Source organism: Macrotis lagotis, chromosome 1 (genome assembly GCF_037893015.1).
Source record: "Macrotis lagotis isolate mMagLag1 chromosome 1, bilby.v1.9.chrom.fasta, whole genome shotgun sequence".
Lineage (NCBI taxonomy): Eukaryota > Metazoa > Chordata > Mammalia > Peramelemorphia > Peramelidae > Macrotis > Macrotis lagotis.
Genome location: NC_133658.1, coordinates 228,371,668 through 228,394,167, shown reverse-complemented (window position 1 = coordinate 228,394,167; position 22,500 = coordinate 228,371,668). Strand labels below are relative to the sequence as shown.

Here is a 22,500-nt window from a genome sequence, read left to right as displayed (position 1 = left end):
GCCTTCATCTAAACCTTTAGAAATAAGCTTTCCTCATCAGTCATCAAAACTGTCTGGTATTGGCTAAGAAATAGAGTGGTGGATCAGTGGAATAGACTAGGTGCAATAGAAGAAAATGATTACAATAATCTGCTATTTGATAAATCCAAAGAGTTCTGCTATTGGGATAAAGACTCTCTCTTTGATAAAAACTATTGGGAAAATTGGAAGTTAGTATGGCAGAAACTTGGATTCGACCAACACCTCACACCCTATACCAAGATAAGATAAAAATGAATACAAGGATTTAGAGATAAAAAACAATATTATAAGCAAACTAGGACATCAAGGAATAGTTTACCTGTCAGATCTTTGGAAAGGGAAGCAGTTTATGACAAAGGAAGAGATGGAGAACATCATTAAAACCAAACTAGACAATTTTGATTACATTAAATTAAAAAGCTTTTGCACAGACAAAACCACCGTAACAAGATCAAAAGAAATGTAGTAAATTGAGAAACAATTTTTACAACTAGTATTTCTAACAAAGTACTCATTTCTAAAAATATACAGAGAACTAAGTCACATTTTTTAAAAAAACAAGCCATTCCCCAATTGACAAATGGTCAAAAGATATGCAAAGGCAATTTACAGATGTCGAAATCAAAGTGATCCACAGCCATATGAAAAATTGCTCCAAATCATTACTGATTAGAGAAATTCAAATCAAAACATCTCTGAGGCACATCTCAGACTGGCCATTATGACCAGAAAGGACAATGATCAATGTCGGAAGGAATGTGGGAAATCTGGGACACTAATGCATTATTGGTGGAACTGTGAACTCATCCAAACTTTCTGGAGAGCAATTTGGATTTATGCCTAAAGGGCAACAAAAATGTGCATACCATTTGATCCAGCAATACTACTGGGTCTATACCCTGAAGAGATGATGAAAAAAGGGTAAAAAGATCACTTGTAAAAATATTCATAGCAGCTTTGTTTGTAATGGTAAAGAACTGGAAATTAAGTGAATGTCCTTCAATTGGGGAATGGCTTAACAAACTGTGGGTATATGTATGTGATGGAACACTATTGTTCTATTAGAAACCAGGAAGGATGGGAATTCAGGGAAGCCTGGAAGAATTTGCATGAACTGATGCTAAGTGAGATGAGCAGAACCAGAAGAACACTGTACACCCTAACAGCAACACGGGGTGATGATCAACCTTAATGGACTTGCTCATTCCATCAGTGCAACAATCATGCACAGTTTTGGGTTATCTGCAGTGTAGAATATCATCTGTATCCAGAGAAAGAATTGTGGAGTTTGAACAAAGACCAAAAACTATTATTACCTTTAATTTTAAAAAAATCTAAGTAATTTTGCTATCTCTTATACTTTACTTTTCTTCCTTAAGGATATGATTTCTCTCATCACATTCAACTTAGATCAATGTATACCATGGAAACAATGTAAAGATTAACAGACTGCCTTCTGTCGGGGGAATGGGCGGAGGGAAGCAACATTAAGGGAGGAAATTGTAAAATTCAAAATAAAAAAAATCTTTCTTTTATTAAAAAAAGAAAAAATAGAAATGTTCAAAAGAAAAGAAAGAAGCTTTCCCAAAATCTAGGTGTATGTTAGACTGTTCTCACCAAAGGATGAATAAATAGAAAAACAATTATTAAGTTTTGTGCTAACTACTGGGGGATAAAAGACTTAGATTTGAGTTCTGGCTCTGTTACTAGTATTTGATCTTGGAATCAGTTAAAGACCTTAGCTTAAATAGACCAAGGTCTTCCACTGTATTCAAGGCCATCTCCATCATCCTCATGCATATCTGGCCACTGAACTCTGCAGAGGAAAAAGCCAGGCTGGTGACTTTACACAGCTCTCCCTTACTTAAGTTTGATTAACCTCATCTCATGATATCACCTCCCTGATGTCATGGTCCTATCTGAGAACAAAGGACCACCACCAAGGGACATAGATCAAGTAACAATATATGAATGGGCCTTTAGCTCTGTGATATTTAACAGAAAGGCAAAAATAAACCCTGTCCTTAAGAAGCTAATATCCAATGGAGGAGAGAACACACAAAGAGGCAATTTAATGTAATTTCGAGCAGAATCTCTCTGCATTCACATTTAAGCATATTTGCTAAGTTCTAAGGTGATTATTAGCAAGAATTTATTGACTACCAGTTTAGGAGGCTTGTTGTAAATGGTGCTATTGGTTCAAGTTGAAGTATAGCCAAGTTTTACCTCAAATAGGGATTGTTTCCTTTGCTCTGTTCCTTGACTTCCCTTGCCATCTCATCAATCTATACCTCTGGTCCAAGGGTGCTTGGTTGAGAAGTGGATGGCTCACCCCAAATATTTGTAAAGCAAGAGAAGAGGGTAGCACAGTAGATAGAACACTGGAGTTAGGAGGACCTGAGTTCAAATTTGGCCTCAGACAATTAATACTAACTCAGATGTGTGACCTTGGGCAAGTCACTTAATCCCATTTCCTTGCAAAAAATAACAAAAGTAAATTTTTAAAGCTGTGCAAAGGGCAAACCTTTAAGTTGTTGTGTGGTACCCTGGTATCTTAAGGTCCTCAAACATATTATTAAATAATCTGAATTTGGATTTGTTATTTCAGGTAACAATTACTCTTTATGGTTTGGAAGGAGAAAGTGAGCCTCACCACCTAACAGACCCAGACACGCCAGTCTTTGAGCGAGGGGGTATGGATGTCTTCTTGCTGGCTACCCTCTTTCCACTTGGGGAACTGCAGAGCATCAGACTGTGGCATGACAACTCTGGAGACAGGCCATCTTGGTAAGCTCATGCAGAGCATCCAGAGCTCAGGGAGTCAAACAGAATGAATAGGCAAGAAGTCAAGAGACCTTGTCCCTGCCATGTGACCTTGTACCTAAGTTTTTCTATCTGTAAAATGGTTATAATATCCATTTTTACTTTCCACAGACACTAAAAGACTAAATGAGATATTGTTCTGAAGTTCCAAGACCTATGATGAAAATACTTCTGAGTAACCATAACATTTTTTTCTTTTTTTTCCTGTGTAGGCCTAAAAGGACCAGGTTCATAGTTGCAGGTGCTGTGGTTACAATTACAGAAAAGCAAACATTCCTGATATCCCTTCCAGTCTCTGTGCTGGAAACAAAGTACTAGGGAAATGGTCAATTAGTGTGTTAGGTTTGGAACCAAAGGAACTGGATTCTGGTTTGGCTTTATCACTTGCCACCTGTGTCTTTGTTGAAGTAACCTAATCTCTCTGGGCCTCAGATTCATTGCTCATAAAATGAGGAGGTTGTACCAAATAACCTACAAGATTTCTTCCAATTCTAAGTCTATGATCCTATGACTTTAAAACACAGAATACAGGAGCAGCTAGGTGGTGCAGTGGATAGAGCACTGGCCTTGGAGTCAGGAGTACCCGAGTTCAAATCCGGCCTCAGACACTTAATAATTACCTAGATGACCTTGAGCAAGTCATTTAACCCCTCTGCCTTGTTAAAAAAAAAAGAAAAACACAGAATACAGAATGTCAGAGGTGAGAGGGGCCTTCAAGCATAGAATGTCAAAGCTAGGAGTCAATGAACATTAATTTCCAGACAAGAGGGAATATATAACATAAAATGTCACAGCAGGAAAGATAATACAGTCCAGTCCTTTTCATTTTACAAATAGGGAAACATAGCCAGAGAATGGGAATTTGGCATGGATAAGAAATGGAAGCAAGGGGTCCAGTTAGAAAGGAGACATATAGGAATCCTGGTACTGAGATCTAAACATCAGAGTTGGAGAGTACCTCATAGGGGAATGAGTGCAATGGGTTCCTAAGAAATATAGAAAAAACTATTAATATCATGTGCTGTGTTGTAGACCTAAGTCTGACAGAAATAATTTTTATTAATTTTTGATAAATCAGGCAGTTAGGTGGCATAGTGCATAGAGTACAGGATGTGGAGCCAGGAAGACCTGACTTCAAATCCTGCCTCAGATTCTTAAGAGTTGTGTAACCTTGTTTAATTCACTTAAACTCTGTATATCAGTTTTTTGTTGTTGTTCAATTATGTCTGACTCTTTGTGATCCCATTTGAGTTATTCTTGACAAAGAAATGGTTTGCCATTCCCTTCTCTACTCATTTTATAGTTGAGGAAAACAGGCAAACAGGGTCAAGAAGAGTTGGACCCACTGAAACAACCAAATAACAACAAAATGATGATAATAACAGCATCTAATTCAACAGGGTTGTTGTAAAGATCAAATAAAGCATATAAAACCCATGGCATATTGCCAAACATTATATAATGTCATTGTTATTCTTATTCTAATCCTAGCATGGCTTTCCTTTAAAGAGACAATTGCCTAAATTGACAGTCCTTTCATGCCCTCAGATATCTCTTTCCCCAAGATAATTTGAAGTCATATCTATAGGATTTTTGAACATAGGAAAATTTTACTATATGATGAAAAATAATTACACAACTCAGGATAAAGTAAAAGTTAATATATTGTTTCATTAATCCATAACAAGGGTCACTTAATTATGAAAAATCCTTTCCCGAAAATCCACACAATCCTTTTATGACCTGTCAAGAGCAGTTTACAGAAACAAGACAAAGAGATCTCCCTTTGATCAATACCCTAATTCCTTCTGGAGAAGAGAGGAGGCAATGATTACAACTAGAGGTGAGATATTCTTCTTTGTAAGTCTGGTTACTATCTCTAATTCATTTTCCTGAACTTTTGTTTTCCTTCTGGGAGGAAATAAACTTTCCTAAAAGTAAGGGATTAGGTGAAAGAAAACAGATTTCAATTGAAGACATTGTTTGCTAAAATGTTTGATTAAGTGACAGTAAAGTTTCTTTGTTTATTTCTTTTTTTAAATTTATTTTCATCCATTTGTACATGTATATTTCCAAGTTACAAAGTTTCCCTCCATGCTCCTTTCCCACCCTCCTCCCCTCAGTTGGGAACAGTCAGGTTAGCATTCATTATACATACATATTTTGTTAAACATTATTTACAAATTAGTAGTTTTTGGCATGAGGAATTAGGATTAAGGGGGAAAAGATACATAAGAGGTAATTTCTATAAAGTGTTCATCAGATTCAGTAGGGGCGTTTTTTTTCTCTGTGTATTTTGTTTTGTTTTTCTTCCTCTGGTTGGGTTTAATATAGTCCATAATCTGTCATATACAGTTGTCCTAGCTCTCTGGACTGCTGAGAGGGGTTGCTTCCATCAAGGTTGCTCATCTCATAATGTTAATGTGTAAATTGTTCTCTTAGCTCTACTCCCTTTGCCCAGCATTGAATCCTGTAAGTCATTTCATGCTTCTCTAGAGTCTGACCATTTATTGTTTCTTATAGAATAATAATATTCCATAGTATTCATATACCATAACTTGTTCAGCCATTCCCCAACTGATGGGCATCCCCTCAGTTTCCAATTCTTTGCCACTACAAAAAGGGCTGCTATAAATATTTTGGAACATGAAGGACTTTTTCCATTTTTTACAATTTCTTCTGGATATAGTTCCAGAATTGGAATTTCTGGGTCAAAGGGTATGAACAGTTTTGTTGCTATTTGGGCATAGTTCCATATTGCTCTCCAAAAAGGTTGAATCTGTTCACAACGCCACCAGCAATGCATCAATGTCCCACTCCTTCCACAACCTCTCCAACATTGATTATCTTCCCTTATTCTTATCTGGGCTAATCTAATAGGTGTGATATGATACCTCATTGTTGTTTTAATTTGCATTTCTCTAATCAATAATGATTTGGAGCATTTTTTCATATGCATATATATGCATATGAAAAAATGCTCTCTCTCTCTTTCTCTCTGTCTCTCTATATATATATATAATCTTTAATTTCATTTGAAAACTGTTCATATCCTTTGACTATCAATTGGGGAATGACTTGTGGCCTTATAAATTTGATGCAATTCTCTATATATTTTAAAGATGAGACTTTTATCAGAACTCCTGGTTGTGAAGATTGTTTCCCAGCTTTCCACTTTTCTTCTAATTTTGGCAGCATTGATTTTATTAGTGCAAAACCTTTTTAATATTGTCAAAATCATTCCTTTTGCAGGTTGTAATGTACTCTAATTCTTGTTTGGTCAAAAATTTATGTCTTTTCCATAGATCAGATAGATAGAATATTTTTTTGGTCTATTAATTTATCTATGGTATCGCTCTTTATGTCTAAATCCTGTACCCATTTTGAAGTTATTTTGGTATAGGGTGTAAGATGTGGCTCTATGCCTAGTTTTTGCCATACTATTTTCCAGTTTTCCCAACAGCTTTTTGTTGAATAGTGAGTTCTTATCCCAGAGGCTGATATCTTTGAATTTGTCAAATAGTAGATTGCTGTAGTCATTTATTTCGTTTTCTTTTGAACCTATCTTAATCCACTGATCCATTACTTTACTTCTTAACCAGTACCAAGCAGGTTTTTTTGTTTTTTTTAGTTTTTTTGCAAGGGTTAAGTGGCTTGCCCAAGGCCACACAGCTAGGTAATTATTAAGTGTCTGAGGCTGGATTTGAACTCAGGTACTCCTGACTCCAGGGTAGGGGCTCTATCCACTGCGCCACCTAGCTTCCCCTTACCAGGCAGTTTTGATGACTGCCACTTTATAGTATAGTTTTAGATCTGGTAGAGCTAGGCCACCTTCCTTTACATTTTTTTTTCATCAGTTCCCTTGCTATTCTTGCCCTTTGGTTACTCAAGATGAATTTTGTTACTATTTTTTGTAGCTCAGTAAAGTATTTGTTTGGTAGTCTGATTGGTATAGCACTGAATTAAGTAATTTGATTTGGGTAGAATTGCCATTTTTATTATATTAGCTCTACCTAATCATGAGCATTTAACATATTTCCAATTATTTAGAACTGACTTTATTTGGGTGAGAACTTTATACTTGTATTCATATAATTTCTGGGTTTGTCTTGGGAGGTACATTCCCAATTATTTAATGTTATCTAGTTATTTTAAATGGAATTTCTCTATCTCTTGTTCTCGGGCTTTGCTGTTCATATATATATATAAATGCAGATGATTTATGTGGGTTTATTTTCTATTCTGCTACTTTGCTGAATTTGTTAATTGTTTCAAGGAGATTTTTAGATGATTTTCTCAGGTTCTCTAGGTATACCATCATATCATCTGCAAAGAGCGAAAGTTTTGCTTCCTTATTGCCTATTCTGATTTCTTTTTCTTCTCTTATTGCTACTGCTAGCATTTCTAATATATATTGAATGGTAATGGTGATAGTGGGCATCCTTGTTTTCCCCCTGAATTTACTGGAAATGCTCTGAGTTTATTTCCATTAAATATAATATTTGTTGATGGTTTTAGAGAGATACTATTCATTATTTTAAGGAAAACTCCATTTATTCCTATATGTTCTAGTGTTTTTAATAGGAATGGATGTTATATTTTAACAAAGGCTTTTTCAGCATCTATTGAGAAACTCATATAGTTTCTTTTGGTTTTACTGTTGATATGTTTAGTGTTTGTTTACTGTTGATATGTTGAGTGTTTGCCTAATATTGAACCATCCCTGCCTGACAGATATAAATCCAACCTGATCATGGTGTTTTATCCTGGTAATAACTTGCTGTAGTCTCATTGCTAAAATTTTATTTAAGATTTTTGCATCAATATTCATTAGGGAGATTGGTCTATAATTAATTTGTCTGTTTTGGTTCTTCCTGGTTTAGGTATCAGCACCATATTGGTGTCATAAAAGGAGTTTGGTAGAACTTCTTCCTCTCCTATTTTTTCAAATAGCTTATGTAGAATATGAATTAATTGCTCCTTAAATGTTTGGTAGAATTCACTTGTAAATCCATGTGGACCTGGAAACTTTTTCTTAGCGAGTTTATTGATGGTTTCTTCAATTTTTTTTCTGAAATGGGGTTATTTAAGTAATTTATTTCCTCTTCTGTTAATCTGGGCAGTTTGTATTTTTGTAAATATGCATCCATTTCATTCAAGTTGTCCAATTTAATGGCATAGTTTGGCAAAGTAGCTCCTAGTTTTCTCTTTAATTTCCTCCTCATTGGTGATTAGTTCACCCTTTTCATTTTTTATACTGGTTGATTGTCTCTTTTTTTTTAATCAGATTAACTAGGTTTGCTATTTTATTGGCTTTTTCATAAAACCAACTCTTAGATTTATTTATGAGATCAATGGGGTTTTTTTTGCTTTCTATTTTATTAATCTCACCCTTGATTTTCAGAATTTGGTATTTAATTGGGGATGTTTAATTTGTTCTTTTTCTAGCTTTTTTAGTTGCATACCCAATTCATTGATCTCCTCTTTCTCTATTTTATTCATATAGGCAGTTAGAGATATAAAGTTTCCCCTCAAAACTGCTTTGGCTGCATCCCATAAATTTTGGTATGATGTCTCACTATTATCATTTTCTTGGATATAATTATTATTTCTATTATTTGCTGTGTGATCTACCAATTATTTAAGATAAAGTAATTTGATTTCCAATTAGTTCTTGGTTTATCTTTCCCTTTATGACATGTAATTTTTATTGCATCATGATCTAAGAAGAGTGTATTTATTATTTCTGCCTTTCTGAATTTGATTTTAAGGTTTTTGTGCCCGAGTATGTGGTCAATTTTGGTGAAGGTGCCATGTACTGCCAAGAAAAAGGTATACTCTTTTCTGTCCCCATTAAATTTTCTCCAGAGGTCTATCATATCTAAGTTTTCTAAAATTTCCTTCACCTTCTTAAGTTCCTTCTTGTTTATTTTGTTGTTAGATTTATCTAGTTCTGAGAGAGGGAAGTTGAGGTCTCCCATTATTAAAGTTTTGCTATCTATTTGTCCTTGTAATTCACTCAACTTTTCCTCCAGGAATCTGGAAGCTATCCCACTAGGTGCATACATATTTAGTAATGATACAGCTTCATTTCCAATGGTGCCTTCTAAGAAGATGTAATTTCCTTACTTATCCCTTTTAATGAGGTTGACTTTGCTTTTACTTTGTCTGAAATTAGAATCGCTACCCCAGATTTTTTTACTTCAGCTGAGGCATAATATATTTTGCTCCAATCTTTTACCTTTACTCTGTGTATCTCCCTGCTTCAAATGTGTTTCTTGTGAACAACATATTATACGATTCTAGTTTTTAATCCATTCTGCTATGTTTCTGTTTTATGAGACAATTCATCCCATTCATATTTACAGTTAAGATTACTAATTCTGTATTTCCCTCTATGCTATCTTTCTTCATTTATATTTATCTCTTTCCTTTTTCTCTTATTCCTCCTCACCAAAATTTTACTGCCTTTAACTTTTGATTTATTTTTTAAAAATTTAAATTTCAGTTTATTTTCTCTTTACCTTCCCTTCCCTTTTATCAGTCCCTTCTTCCCTTATCTTCCCCTTTCCCAGTGCCCCCCTTCCTTGTAGATTAAGTTAGATTTTTAAACCCAAGTGGGAATGTATTTTATTTCCTCACTGGGCTAAATCTACTGAATAGAATTTATACAGCATTCAGATTCTCCCTTTTCCCCCCCCTCTAAAATTATAAATCTTGGGGCAGCTAGGTGGCACAGTGGATAGAGCACCAGCCTTGTAGTCAGGAATACCTGAGTTCAAATATGACCTCAGACACTTAATAATTACCTAGCTGTGTGGCCTTGGGCAAGCCACTTAACCCCACTGCCTTGAAAAATCTAAAAAAAATAAAAATAAAAAAATAAAATTATAAATCTTTGTGCCTATTCGCTTGGTGTTGTGTGCAATACTAAGAAAAAATCTCAGAGACTGGATCTGAGCAAAATAAATAGTTGTTTACTTCTCAAGTTGTTTATTTATCTTTTTTGAGAAAGGACAGACTCAAATGTATCACACTGAAGGTGAATCAAAGAGCTGCCCAGAGTTGACAGTCAAGCAAGATTGTGTGGCCTAACTTAATTCTCCCCTCCCTAGCCCCTTCCCTCTCTTACAACCTGATTAATTAAGGTTTTCAGAGTTACAATCTTTACTTGAAAAAAATCTACCCAATAACAAAAAGAAGAATAAAATGTTTTCATAGAATATTACCTCACCCGTCCAGATGGTGAGGATATCAGAAGAAGATTTCTAATAGTCTTTTGTTGTCTATCTAAATGAATTAGTGTCTGAGTATGCAAGGTCTTCTCAAAAACTCTACTACAAGAAAAGGTAGTCTGCTGTTCTCCCAGTCTATCATCAAATAGGTGGCCAACTGAGAATGCAAGGTCTCTTCTCTGGAAGTATTCCACTATTTCCCTCCCTAACAGAATTGGAAGGGTGTCTGACTGGGAATGCAAGGCCTCTCCCTCTTTTTCTTCTAAGAATAGTCTAAGAGTAATAGTCTGTGTCTTGGTTTTAATGATTCTTAAACTTGAGAGGATTTCACTAAGAATATTAACTCTTAAGAGGGAATATTCCACTCAAGTGCTCTAATAGTGCTTGATAAGCTCCTATTGTTATCAAGATATCATCACAGATTGTTTACTTGATTTTTTAAAAGGAGCATTGACTCAAATTGCATCAAAGTATAATTATAATCATTTTGTACCTTACCTGCTTTTCAAGTACACACAATCCTCTTCACAAGCCAAAATATCCTCCCAAAGCCTTATCATTTCTTGAACTCTTTGTGCCCCTCTCCCCCTGGCCTATTTTCTTTCCCACTTTACCTCCCCCCGACCCACCCAGGGTACTTAAAACCTTGTTAAATGAACCAAGGCCCTCCCACTTTCTCCCAGCCCCCCAACCCCCAACCCAGGGTACTTGTTAAGTGAAACATCCTTATCTAATTAACTGAAAGTATCTTGGAGATCTCTAAGTACTGGGAGGCTCTGGAGGTCTCATTGAGAACTTTACAAATGATTGTAAAGTAATAGAGACACTGTCTCAAGTTCTTGTAGTTTATGAAGCCTTCATTAGACAAGGTGCTTAGCACCTTTTGATTAAAGCCAGTCAGAATGTAATGAGATACTTAAGTTAAAGTTGAGACTTTTTTTTCAGGGGGTTGTATCTCAAACATAGCGATTGAGATCTTGGACCTCTTCAATTGAGGGGCAAGACCCAACTAAACCTGTATCCCCTTAGGTTCACTCTCTTCAATTATATTCTCCCCTCTAATTATTCTTAGAAAAGTAAAATTCTAATGAGTTAAAATTATATCTTCCCTTTTAGGGACCAACATTTGTTTAAAAGTTTTGTTTTTTCAGTCCGCTTTTTCATTTACCTTTTTTTATGTAACTCTTCAGTCATGTATTTGGCAATTGAATTCTCTGTATAATCTCTGAATAATCCCAGGTTTTTAGCTCTCCAACATGTTATTCCAGTTCTTGCAGTCCTTCAGTATTGAGGCTGATAGGTCCTGTGTTAGTCTGATTGTGTTCCCTTTGTATTTGAATTGTTTTCTTTTTGCTGTTTGCAATATTCTCTCTTCTATTTGAGGATTCTGGAATTTGGCTATTACAGCCCTTGGAGTTTTTATCCTGGGTCTCTTTCTGGAGGGGTTCTGTGAATTCTTTTAATTGTTATCTTGTTCTAGTAGTTTGGGGCAGTTTTCCCTTATAATTTCTTGCATGTTTTACAGATTCTTCTGTTGGTCCAGGCTTTCTAGTAGTCCAATGATTCATAGTTTCTCTTTCCTGGCTCTATTTTCCAGGTCATTTGTTTTCCTTAGAAGGTACTTTACATTTTCTTCATTTTTTTCAGCCTTTTTATTTTGTTTGATGAAATCTTGTAATCTTGTAGATTCATTCGTTTCTAACTGTTCAATTCCAGTTTTTAGGATTCTATTTTCTTCAATTACCTTTTGTTTCCTTTTTAAAGGTGTTGAATTTTGGGGTCAACTTTTCATAATTTTCCTGTATGACTTTCATTTCTTTTTTCCATTTCTCTTCTTCCTCTCTTCTTAGGTTTTTAAATTCTTTTTTAAGTTCTTCAATGAGCTTTTGTATTTGAGTCCAATTTATAGACTATTTTGATATTTCTCGTATGAGTGATGTTTCACAGCTTTCTTCTTCAGACATGGAATTGCTGACATCTTTATTTGTGAAATATTTTTCTATAGTGAGCGCTCTTTTAAGCTTTTTTGTTCATCTTTGTTGTACTTCTGCTCCTGGGATATATGGAGTATAGATCCAAATTTTTATTTTGCTAAGGCTGGGGTCTGATTGTTTGATGGCTTATTGCTGGGCAAGATGTTGCCTATGCAGTCCAGGCTTTGCCTTTGCAGAGGTTTTTTTTTTTTTCCTCCACCTTTATGTCCAGGTTCTGACTTAACAGAGGATTGTTCCCAACCCAGTCTTGTCTTCTACCCTGGTGTTTTGGGGTTTAGACTTTGTTTGAATTTGGGATCCTCCCTGTTGTCTTGCTATCCAGCTGCTGGAACCTCTGTTATTATTAAGCTGTAGGGACCTGAATTGCACTGTGGCTAAAAGTCTCTTGCTGGCTTTCCCAGCTCTCCCACCCCCTGGACTTTTCTTCCTCTTTTCACCCAAAGAGACAGACCTTCATTGAAGATCCTCCATGATGTCTGCAGTTGAAAATTTCTTTGAATCTTCTCTTTTTCTTGGTGGGATCTGTAGTGTGAGTGTCTGAGTAGAGGCTTCAGGCATCTTTGATAGAGAAAGGCTCTGGGAGCTTGTTAGCTTTGTACCATCATCTTGGCTCTGCCCTATAAATCTCTTTATTTCTTAATATTGTTCAATTGAACTAAAAAAAGGCTCAAATATGCTTTAAAATGCATATAAATAGGTGTATTACCTAATTCTATTGTCTTCTCACTGGAATCAAAGATGTCTCTTCAGCAGTCACCTATCCATTGTTCAAGTCTGGTTTAAAGAATTAAATCAAGGCACTTGATCTCCAACTTCCTAGTCTATAGAATTAGAGGATGAATAAATAATCCTATTTTTTTTCTCTTCTTCATTGTGTCAAATGCCTGTTCTATTTGGTTTTGATTAAGTTAGAATAAAAATAAAAATTAATTTAAAAAAATAAATTAAATTAAGGTATGGGTTCAATTTTTTTTTCTTTTTCTGACACCAAACCCTTCTGGGTGTCTGGATCTTTAGAACCAGAGCAGGAAAATTCATCCCTCTTATGATTTGTTGGTGGATCCAGAATTACAAGTACTAAGATGTGAAGTCATTTTTATCTGTGGTGAATGATGAAACAAGCTTTCAGTCTTTATCCCTATGTGGGAACACCAAGCCTGTTCTCCCAATCTTTGTAGATTAGAATTTGTCATCTGGTACATGTGTTGGCACTCTGACTTAATGCCAAACATATAGTTGCCAGTTTGAGAGAGTCCTTCCTTGTCAGCACATTAGTTGAACTTTAGCTCTCCAGAGGGTCTCATATGGTAGAGTGTTGCACTTTCAATTCAGAAGACCTGGGTTTGAGTTTTGGTTTTGTTACTAGTACTTGAGTCCAGTAATAATACATGGATCTCTCTTTAGTTCTGTGATGTTTAACATTTTTATCAACTACTCAGATGAAAAAAGGTATGTATAGATGGTAAGATTTTATGAAATATGCTAATAACACAAAACTGGAAAAGATACTTAGATGGTTAACAGAATTGGGATCTAAAAAGATCTCAATAGGCTAGACTAGAGGGCTAAATCTAATAGCAGATCTGATACAATTATAAAGTCCTTCAACTCAAAGTTTAAACAAAAATCAACTTTAAAAGTACAAAGTTGGGGAGGCAGAGTCAAAAATTACTGTTAAAAAGATCTGAGTGGGGCACGGCTAGGTGGCATAGTGGATAGAGCACTGGCCCTGGGGTCAGGAGGATCTAAGTTCAAATCCAGCCTCAGACACTTAATAATTGTCTAGCTGTGTGACCATTGCCCTAAATAAATAAAATTTTAAAAAAAGATCTGAATGTCTTAAGAGTCTTAAGAGACTGCAAGTTCAATGACAGCAACAACTTCATTATGAGACATAATGTCCAAAAGTATTAGTGTCGTGAGTCTGTAATTCTAAGAAGACAATGGGAGATGATATAGAAAGTTTGCAAAGTTTACAATAGGGAAGGTGGTGCTTGTAAAGGGTGACTTCTATTTGATTAATAACATAGATATAGTCCTATGCTGAGAGAAAGGGGTCAGAAAATGTTCAGGAAGCTTGAGATGGGAAAGTTTAGAATGGCCATTGTAGAGAGTATAATAGAGCTAGCCAAAAGATGAATGGACTTCCTTAGGAAGTACCAGGTTCTTCCCTACCCCCCCCCCCCCCACAACCACTAAAGGTCTTCAAATGAAGGCTGGATGAATTCTTGATGATGTTAAAGAGTTTGTCTTGATAGTCTCTAAAGTTTTATTTATCAGATTCTGTGATTCTCTTTTTCAGTTTTCTAATCTGTAAAATGAGGATACTAATTTACTTTTTACCTCATAGAGTTGTATGAAAACACTTTATAAACTACTTCTGTTTGGCCAAATTTTGATACAATTTCTTAAGTCTTAACACAGAGGAAAAAAATTCTTGGTCTCTTTTTCAGATTGCTTCTTCCAGGGATTGGACCAACCAATGAAGTATCTCTGTATAGCCCCAACAACCTCTGTTCTGCTTAGGTATTAGGTTACATTCTTCATCACTTTATAATCTTACTGTCTTTTCTAGGTATGTCAACCGTGTGACAATCCATGATTTGACACTGGATCAGAAATGGTATTTCCTCTGTAAATCTTGGCTGTCCATTGATCTTGGTGACTGTGTCCTAGACAGGAGATTCCCAGTGGCCACAGAACAAGATATGAAACAGTTCAGGCAAGATTACTTTTCAAATTTTCCATTCCTATGTTCATATTGGAGAACATGGAGAAAAACTGAGTATACCTGTGGCTTTGAAAAATCTCAGAGAAGCAAATGTATATAATAATATTGTCTAATTATGAATTGGATATTATATAGAATCTCAGAGCTAGACTAGACTTTAAAATATAGAACAGAGAATGTTGACAATTGGTAAGTAGCATTTATTAAATGTCACTATATTTATTAAATATTTTATTAAACATTTATTTAATTTATTAAATGTTTATTTAATTTATTAAATATCACTATTTATATTTATTAAATATTTATTAAATATCAGGAATTATACTAGATGCTAGGGATACAAAGAAAAGAAAAATTCAGTCCCATTTTCTAGGATTTCATATTCTCATGAGAGAAATAAAAATAATTGTACACACAAGATATATATAGTGAAAATGGAAAATTATGTTAGAGAGAAGGCAGAGAAGGGGAAGGGGAAGGTCTCCTACAGAAGTTGGGATTTGAGTTGAATTTTGAATGGAGTCAGTTTTTAGAGGTGAGTAAGTAAAGCATTCCAGGCATGGCAGTTAGGCAGTGCAAATACAAGGAGTCTGCAGATAGGAGTCTCAAATGCCATCAACAGCACAAAGCCAGTACAGCTGAATGGGAAAATAAGTATTTTCCATTATCTAGTCCAAACTCTTCTTTTACAAATGAGAAAACTGAACTCCATCAGAGGTTAAATGGGTTAATTAGAATTATACAGTATTGTGATACCTCAAAGAAAAATTCTGAGATACAGTTACTAATAGATTTTTTTTTACTTTAAATACCAGGAAAATACAAAAAAGATATTTCTGAGCACAAACTCAACCCAATTTCCTTGTATGCAAAAAAAAACCCCTCAATAAAAATAAAAGAAAATGCCTACTTTATTCCTAAAGGCTGATCATATTAACAAAATGCAAGAATTCAAGGAATCACGTGAAGGACAAACCATGTAGTAGATCCAAGAAGAAACCAGAATGGACAAAAGTCAGGAGAGGGAAACAGGAAGAAAAGGTGTTCAGTTTGGCAAGCACATAATGTGGAATAGGTCTGGGAAGATAATTAGGCTGAATGCCAGCCTAGAGAGCAAAGGACATATACAGTGGAAGGGAAAATATTTTGAACATAATTCAGTTCAATAGACATTTATTAAACAGTTCTGAAGCTGTAGGCACTGACCTAGGGAAACAAAGATGACCCAAAAGTTGATAACAGTTGGGGCATGGGGTTAGAGTTGTAAGGAAAATAACACTTGTCCATTGAAAACTAGGATATAACGTAAGCAATGATGGGAGCAGAATAGAAATCAGGAAAAGTGCTTTAAAAATACTATGACAGAAGTCTAGTGCCAAAATGGTAGAGTAAGGAAGGAATCCTCTGGAGTCCCTCCAAATTCTCCTCCAAACAACTAGAAAACCACTTCAAAATTGAGCAGGGAAGCTGCTTACCAGCACAGTTGGAAAGGTTGTTCTAACTGGGGTGGGAGGGGATCAAGGTCCAAGAGCAGCTGTAGCAGCAACTGCAGAAGCCAACCTCACTGCAGAGGGCCTGCAAGACTGATCAACAGTGAGACCCCACCCCTAGGGCCTACAGTAGAAAGACCTGGTTTCTATAGAAATCCAGCAACAGGGCCCCACCCCTCAGGCAGATCAACAATAAAATTACTCCTTCAGGACCTGCTAGGACAGAGGCCCTGTTTCCATAGCAGTCCATCAGCAAGGTATCACCCTGGGACAGATCGGCAACAATGTCTCTCCTCCAGGGACAGTCACCAGAAAGATTCTGTTACCAAAGAGACCCAGCAGGAAGGCCCTACCCCTAGAACAGGTCCAGGCTAAATCCCACACCCCCATACAAGCTTTAAAGGAAGCCTACCCTTAAGAGAAAGCAAGTAACTAAACCCTGAAACCCAATGAAAGTCAACAGTAAGACATAGAGCCCCAACAAAAAAAGTTTGGGACAAAGCAGGATCAGAACATAAAACATAAAAAACATCAAATAATAAAAAAAAAAGACAGAAAAAAAATAGGAAAAAAAACCCCTTGACTATGGAGGTTACTATGACGATTAGGAAAGATCAAGGTTTAGAAGAGTTCAATAATGTCAAAATATGAAGCCTCAAGGTTACATGTGAAGCATTAAAGAAAAATGTAATTTGATTTCAAGTACCAAAATATTCCTGAAGATCTTAAAAAAAATTTAAAAATAAAATAAGAGAAGCAGAAGAAAAATTGGGAAAAGAAATGAGAATAATGCAAGAGAATCATGAAAAAAAAGAGCATGGGAAAAGATTTACAAAAATTTTCCAAGGAAAGTAACTCTATAAAAAAATAGAATTGACCAAATGGAAAAGAAATATAGAAACTCACTTTAGAAAATACTTCCTTGAAAATTAGAATTGGACACATGTAAATGAATAACTCCATAAGACATCTAAATATAATAAAACAATTTTTTTAAAAAAAGTCTAGAAGAAAATGTGAAATTTCTCATTTGAAGAACAACTGACCTAGAATATAGATCTAGGAAAGATAAGAATTATTGGAATACCTGAAAGTCATGATTAAAACAAAGTCTTGAAAACCTCTTTCAAATTATCAAAAAAACTGCCCTGATTTATCAAAACCACAGGGCAAAAATAGAAATTGAAAGAATCTACTAATATATCAAGGAAAAAGTATTGCAAGCATCCAAAAAAAAAGATACAATTCAAAAATTGTAGAGCTACAGTCAGTATTTCACAGGATTTGGCAGCTTCCACATTAAAGAATTGGAAGGTTTGGAATATAAAAGGAGTTAGGATTACAACCAAGAATCACCTACCTAGCAAAACTGAATATAATTTTTTGGGTGGGGGAAGGGAGAATGGATATTCCTCTAGTGAAATAAAGGGCTTTGAAGCATTTCTAATTAAAAGACCAGAGCTGAATAAAAAGTTGACCTCCAAATATAATACACAAGGAAAACCTTAAAAGGTTAAAAAAAAGAAAGAAGAAAAAGAAACATAAGAAATTCAAGAAGGTTAACTTCTTTATACTTCTTTATGCAATACAATATTTGTAACTCTTTAGAAATGTATTACTATAACAGCAATTAGTAGTATATGTAGAAAGGGGATATGGATATAAAGTGACTCTGATGGGATCATACTCCAACAAAACAAAATAAAGGGATGAGAAAGAAAATTATAATGGAAGAAGAAGGAGGGGAGAGATTGAATGAGGTAAATTATCCTACATAAAAGAGGCATTAAAAAAACTATTAAAATGAAGGGAAAGATTGAGGGAAAGGAGGTGGTGAGCAAAACTTAAACCTTACTCTCAACAAAATTGACTCAGAAAGGGAATAATAACATGCATATTCAGTTAGATATAGAAATCTATTTTATATCTAAAGAGTAAAAAGGAATGAAGTTAATAGAAGGGGAGGGGAACTAATAAAAGGGAAGTATAATTGGGAAGGAGGGAAAGAATGGGAAGGGGAGAGGTGGGGAACGAGTGAAAAATAGTATAGAGGGAAAGAGTTATCTTAACTATAAATGTGAGTGAGATGAACTTATCAAAAAAATGCAACTGTACAGCAGAATGGATTAGCAATCAAAATCCTACAATGTGTTGTTTACAAGAAACACATTAGAAACAGATATACACAGGATAAAGATGAGAGGCTGCTGTTGAATATATTATGTTTTAGCTGAGGAAAACAGGGATAGCAATCATGATCTCAGACAAAGCAAAAGCAAAAATAGAGCTAATTGGGGCAGCTAGGGCGTAGTGGATAAAGCACCGGCCCTGGAGTCAGGAGTACCTGGGTTCAAATCCAGTCTCAGACACTTAATAATTACCTAGCTGTGTGGCCTTGGGCAAGCCACTTAACTCCATTTGCCTTGCAAAAAAAAACAAACCTAAAAAAAAATAGAGCTAATTAATTAAACAGGGAAGCTATATCTTGTAAAATATAGGCAATGAAATCATATCAATACTAAATATATATGCACCAAATGATATAAAATCTAAATTTTTGAAAGACAAGCTGAATGATGAGGAAAGAGATAAGAAAACCATACCAGTGTAGAACTCAACTTTCACCTCTCAGAACTAGATAAATCTGATCAAGAATAAATTAAAAAGAAGCTAAGGAAGTGAATAAAGTTCTAGAAAAGCTAGATATGATAGACCTTTGGAGAAAATTCAATGGGAATAGAAAGGAATATATTTTTTCTCAAAAGTATATGGCAGAGGGCAGTAGGTGGATAGAATGCTGGTCCTGGAGTCAGGAGGACCTGAGTTCAAATCCAACCTCAGACACTTAATACTTACCAAGCTGTGTGAACTTGAGTGAGTCTCTTAACCCCATTGCCTTGCCAAACATATGTGTGTGTGTGTGTGTGTGTGTGTATAGATATATATATATGGCACTGACACAAAAATTGACCATATATTAAATTATAAAAACTTCACAACCAAATGCAGGAAAGTAGAAATAGGAAAGATATCCTTTTAAGATCATAATGCAATAAGAATTATCTTCAATAATAGATGAGGTTAAAAAGAGATTAAAAATTAATTGGAAATTATTTAATAATTCTAAAAAAGTGGGTCAAAGAACAAATCGTAGAAATAATTGATCATTTCATTAAAGAAAATGCTAACAGACAAACCTACTAAAATTTATGGGCTGCAACCAAAGTGGCATTTAGGGATAATTTATAGCTCTAATTACTTAATAAAAATTTTTTTTAAAAAAAGGAGATCAATGAATTGGGCATGCAACTAAAAAAAAATCTAGAAAAAAATAAAAAAATTCCAGCTAAACACCAAGTTGGAAATCCTGAAAATCAAAGGAGAGATTAATACAACTGAAAGCAAGAAAACTATTGGGGGGGGCAACTAGGTGGCACAGTGGATGAGCACTGACCCTGAGGTCAAGAGCACCTGAGTTCAAATGCGATCTCAGACATTTAATACTTATTTCACTCTGTGACTCTGGGCAACTCACTTAACCCCTTTGCCTTGCAAAAACAAAAACAAAAACAGAATACCACTGAACTAATAAGATAGTATTGAACTAATGAAAATAGTACCTTTGGTCTGATTCAGCTCCTTCTTTGGATGGGGATGATATTTTCTATCACAAATTCTTTAGAGTTATCTTTGCTTATTGTACTGCTGAGAAGAACATATCCATCATAGTTAATCACCACACAATATTGCTGTTAATGTGTAAATGTTCTTCTGGTTCTTCTCACTTCACTCAACATTCGTGTAAGTCTTTCTTTTCTCAAGTTAAGCCATTCATGATTCTTATGGAACAATATGTACAAACATACTTATAACTGCTCTTTTTTTGGTGGCTAAGAATTGGAAAATGAGGGGCTGCCCATCAATTGGGGAATGACTGAACGAATTGTGGGATAAGAATGTGATGGAGCATATTATTCTTTAAGAAATGACAAGGAACACTTAACACCACCTGTCTTGCAAAAACCTAAAAAAAAAAAAAAGAAAGAAATGACAAGGAGGATGATTTGAGACAAACCTGAGAAGACTTATAAGAACTGATATATAATGAAATGAACAGAACCAGGAGAATGTTGTACACAGTAACAGCAATGTTGTTTGATGAAGAACTGTGAATGAAAGCTATTCTCAGTAATGCAATGTTTCAAGATAATCAAAAAGGACTAATGCTGAAGCATACCATCTACCTCCAGAGAAAGACCCAATATTTAATGAATATAGACTGAAAATGCTATTTTCACTTTCTTTTTATTCATCTTGTACAAATAGACTAACATGAAAATAATTTACATGACTGCATTTTAATAACCTATTTATAACCTTATTGCTTACCATCTCAGGAAGCAGGGAAGGGAGGGAGGGATGAAGGGATAGAATTTGGAACTCAAAACTTTAAATAAAATTGTTAAAAATTCCTGAAACAGGGGAAAATATTTTCAACTGGGGAGATCAGGAAGGCCTACATAAAGGAAAATGCTCCCAAGGTGAACTGTGAAATAAAAAAGGAATCTCAATAAGTAAGAGATAGGGAGGAAAGGTGTTCCTTGATAAGGTGATGGATAGCACATTGAATTTTGAGAACTAGTAGTTCGGTTTAGTCAGAACAGAATGACAAAGATATAATGTGAAATAACTCTGAAAAGGTATATTAAAGTAAGATCATAAATCTTTTTTAGAGGGCCCTGAGTGTGTCAGACCAAGGAATTTACCCTTATAGATAAGGGAGAACCATTGAAGTTTTGTGAGCAGGGTATGGCATGTTTAAACTATGCCTTTGGAAAATTGTTTGGGCAGTAATGGGAAAGTTGAATGACACTGGAAGCAGAAACCAGTTAGAAGATATTCTAATAACTAGGAGAGAGGTGACAGGAATCTAAACTGGAAAGGTGGTCACTTGCCTGAATACTCCCTAAAGCAAGGTCATCTATTAAGCTATAATTATTTTCCCTTGGTTATCTCATTGCTGCTCCCCCTTCAAGTTCTCAGTATTCTCCTGACCTCATTACTCCATTGGATAGCTTATAGCATCTTTGACACTAGGGCTAAAAGTTATTCATCTACCCGACCTGGTCTTTTCCCTATGTTTCATTTTCTGATTTACATCTCTTACCTTGAAAGGAAGGACTTGGTTTGACAAGAGAGGAAGTTTATCCAATAAGAAAAAGAAGCAAAAAGCTATCTTCTGCTGGCTGCTGAAATCATGGGATTCAAAATTGACCCGGGGGGCGGGGGGAGAGACTCAGGAGAGTTAATAATAAATTTTACCATTTTTTTTCCTATTTGTTCCAGCCCTTGTTCCTGACTCCAAGACACATGGATTAGTTTACTCTCCTATTTCCTGGGCACTTTCCCTCTTCTCAAAATTATACTGTAGTCTCATTGTCCAGAATTCCTATTTCTTCAAGCTCTCTACATTTGGAAGTCCTAGCATGTGGGCAGATCCTGAAGGGCCTCTGAATCGAACAAGCATAAAGGGCTTGTTGGGTGGGAGGGCTTGTGGAAAAATATCAGCAAGAGTAAGGAAAGCCAGGGGAGAGAAAGAACCTGGGTTTTGGGGAGGAACTTCTAGTTGGTTTGGTTAAATTAGATCTGTGATTTCATTGATATATATAAAGATATAATTGATATAATATATAAGACACTCTCGACCAATGCAGACCAGCATGCAATGGCAATTTACAGTCGTGGCCCTAAGGCCAGCTCTCCCTGCACCATGATGTAGAACTTCTTATAAGGAAGTTTAATATAGTGGAGAGAAAAAACTGAATCAAGACTCCAAAAATCAGAGTATTTGGAAAGTGAACTCAGAGGGAAAAGCACTAACAATAGGAGTGGGAGTAGTTAAATATGTGATATTCAACTAAATTTCTTCCATTCCCTGGGACTGAGTCTTCTCATCTATAAAATGAAGGAGTTAGATTAGATCAGTGGTCTTAGAGTTTTCAGATTGTACACCCTCTCAGTTAAAAAAAATTTGCATATACCTCTAATATGCATATATTTAGTTGTTTATAAATCATATACAAGTACTATCATGGTTTAAAAAACATGTACATGATAACACATGTACATAACAAAAACAAAATAGAAATTTAACAAAAATAGATAACAACAGATAAAAATAGAAATTTAAAAAGAATAGAATA

General features: G+C 35.2%; 1 protein-coding gene and 1 long non-coding RNA gene across 2 annotated transcripts in view; one reads left to right on the top strand and one right to left on the bottom strand.

The window, feature by feature from the left end:
- The window catches only part of LOC141504615 (uncharacterized), a 37,330-nt gene extending 20,949 nt beyond the window's left edge, over positions 1-16,381 (bottom strand). Inside the window, exon 1 of the long non-coding RNA XR_012473429.1 lies at positions 16,283-16,381. This is a non-coding gene — a long non-coding RNA (uncharacterized LOC141504615). The remainder of the gene's footprint in view (positions 1-16,282) is intronic.
- LOC141504613 (polycystin-1-like protein 2) overlaps positions 1-22,500 on the top strand; it is a 157,984-nt gene that overhangs the window by 78,056 nt on the left and 57,428 nt on the right. The window contains 2 exon segments of the mRNA XM_074209734.1: positions 2,630-2,808; positions 14,649-14,795. Of these exon segments, the coding sequence (XP_074065835.1) occupies positions 2,630-2,808; positions 14,649-14,795 (326 nt within the window).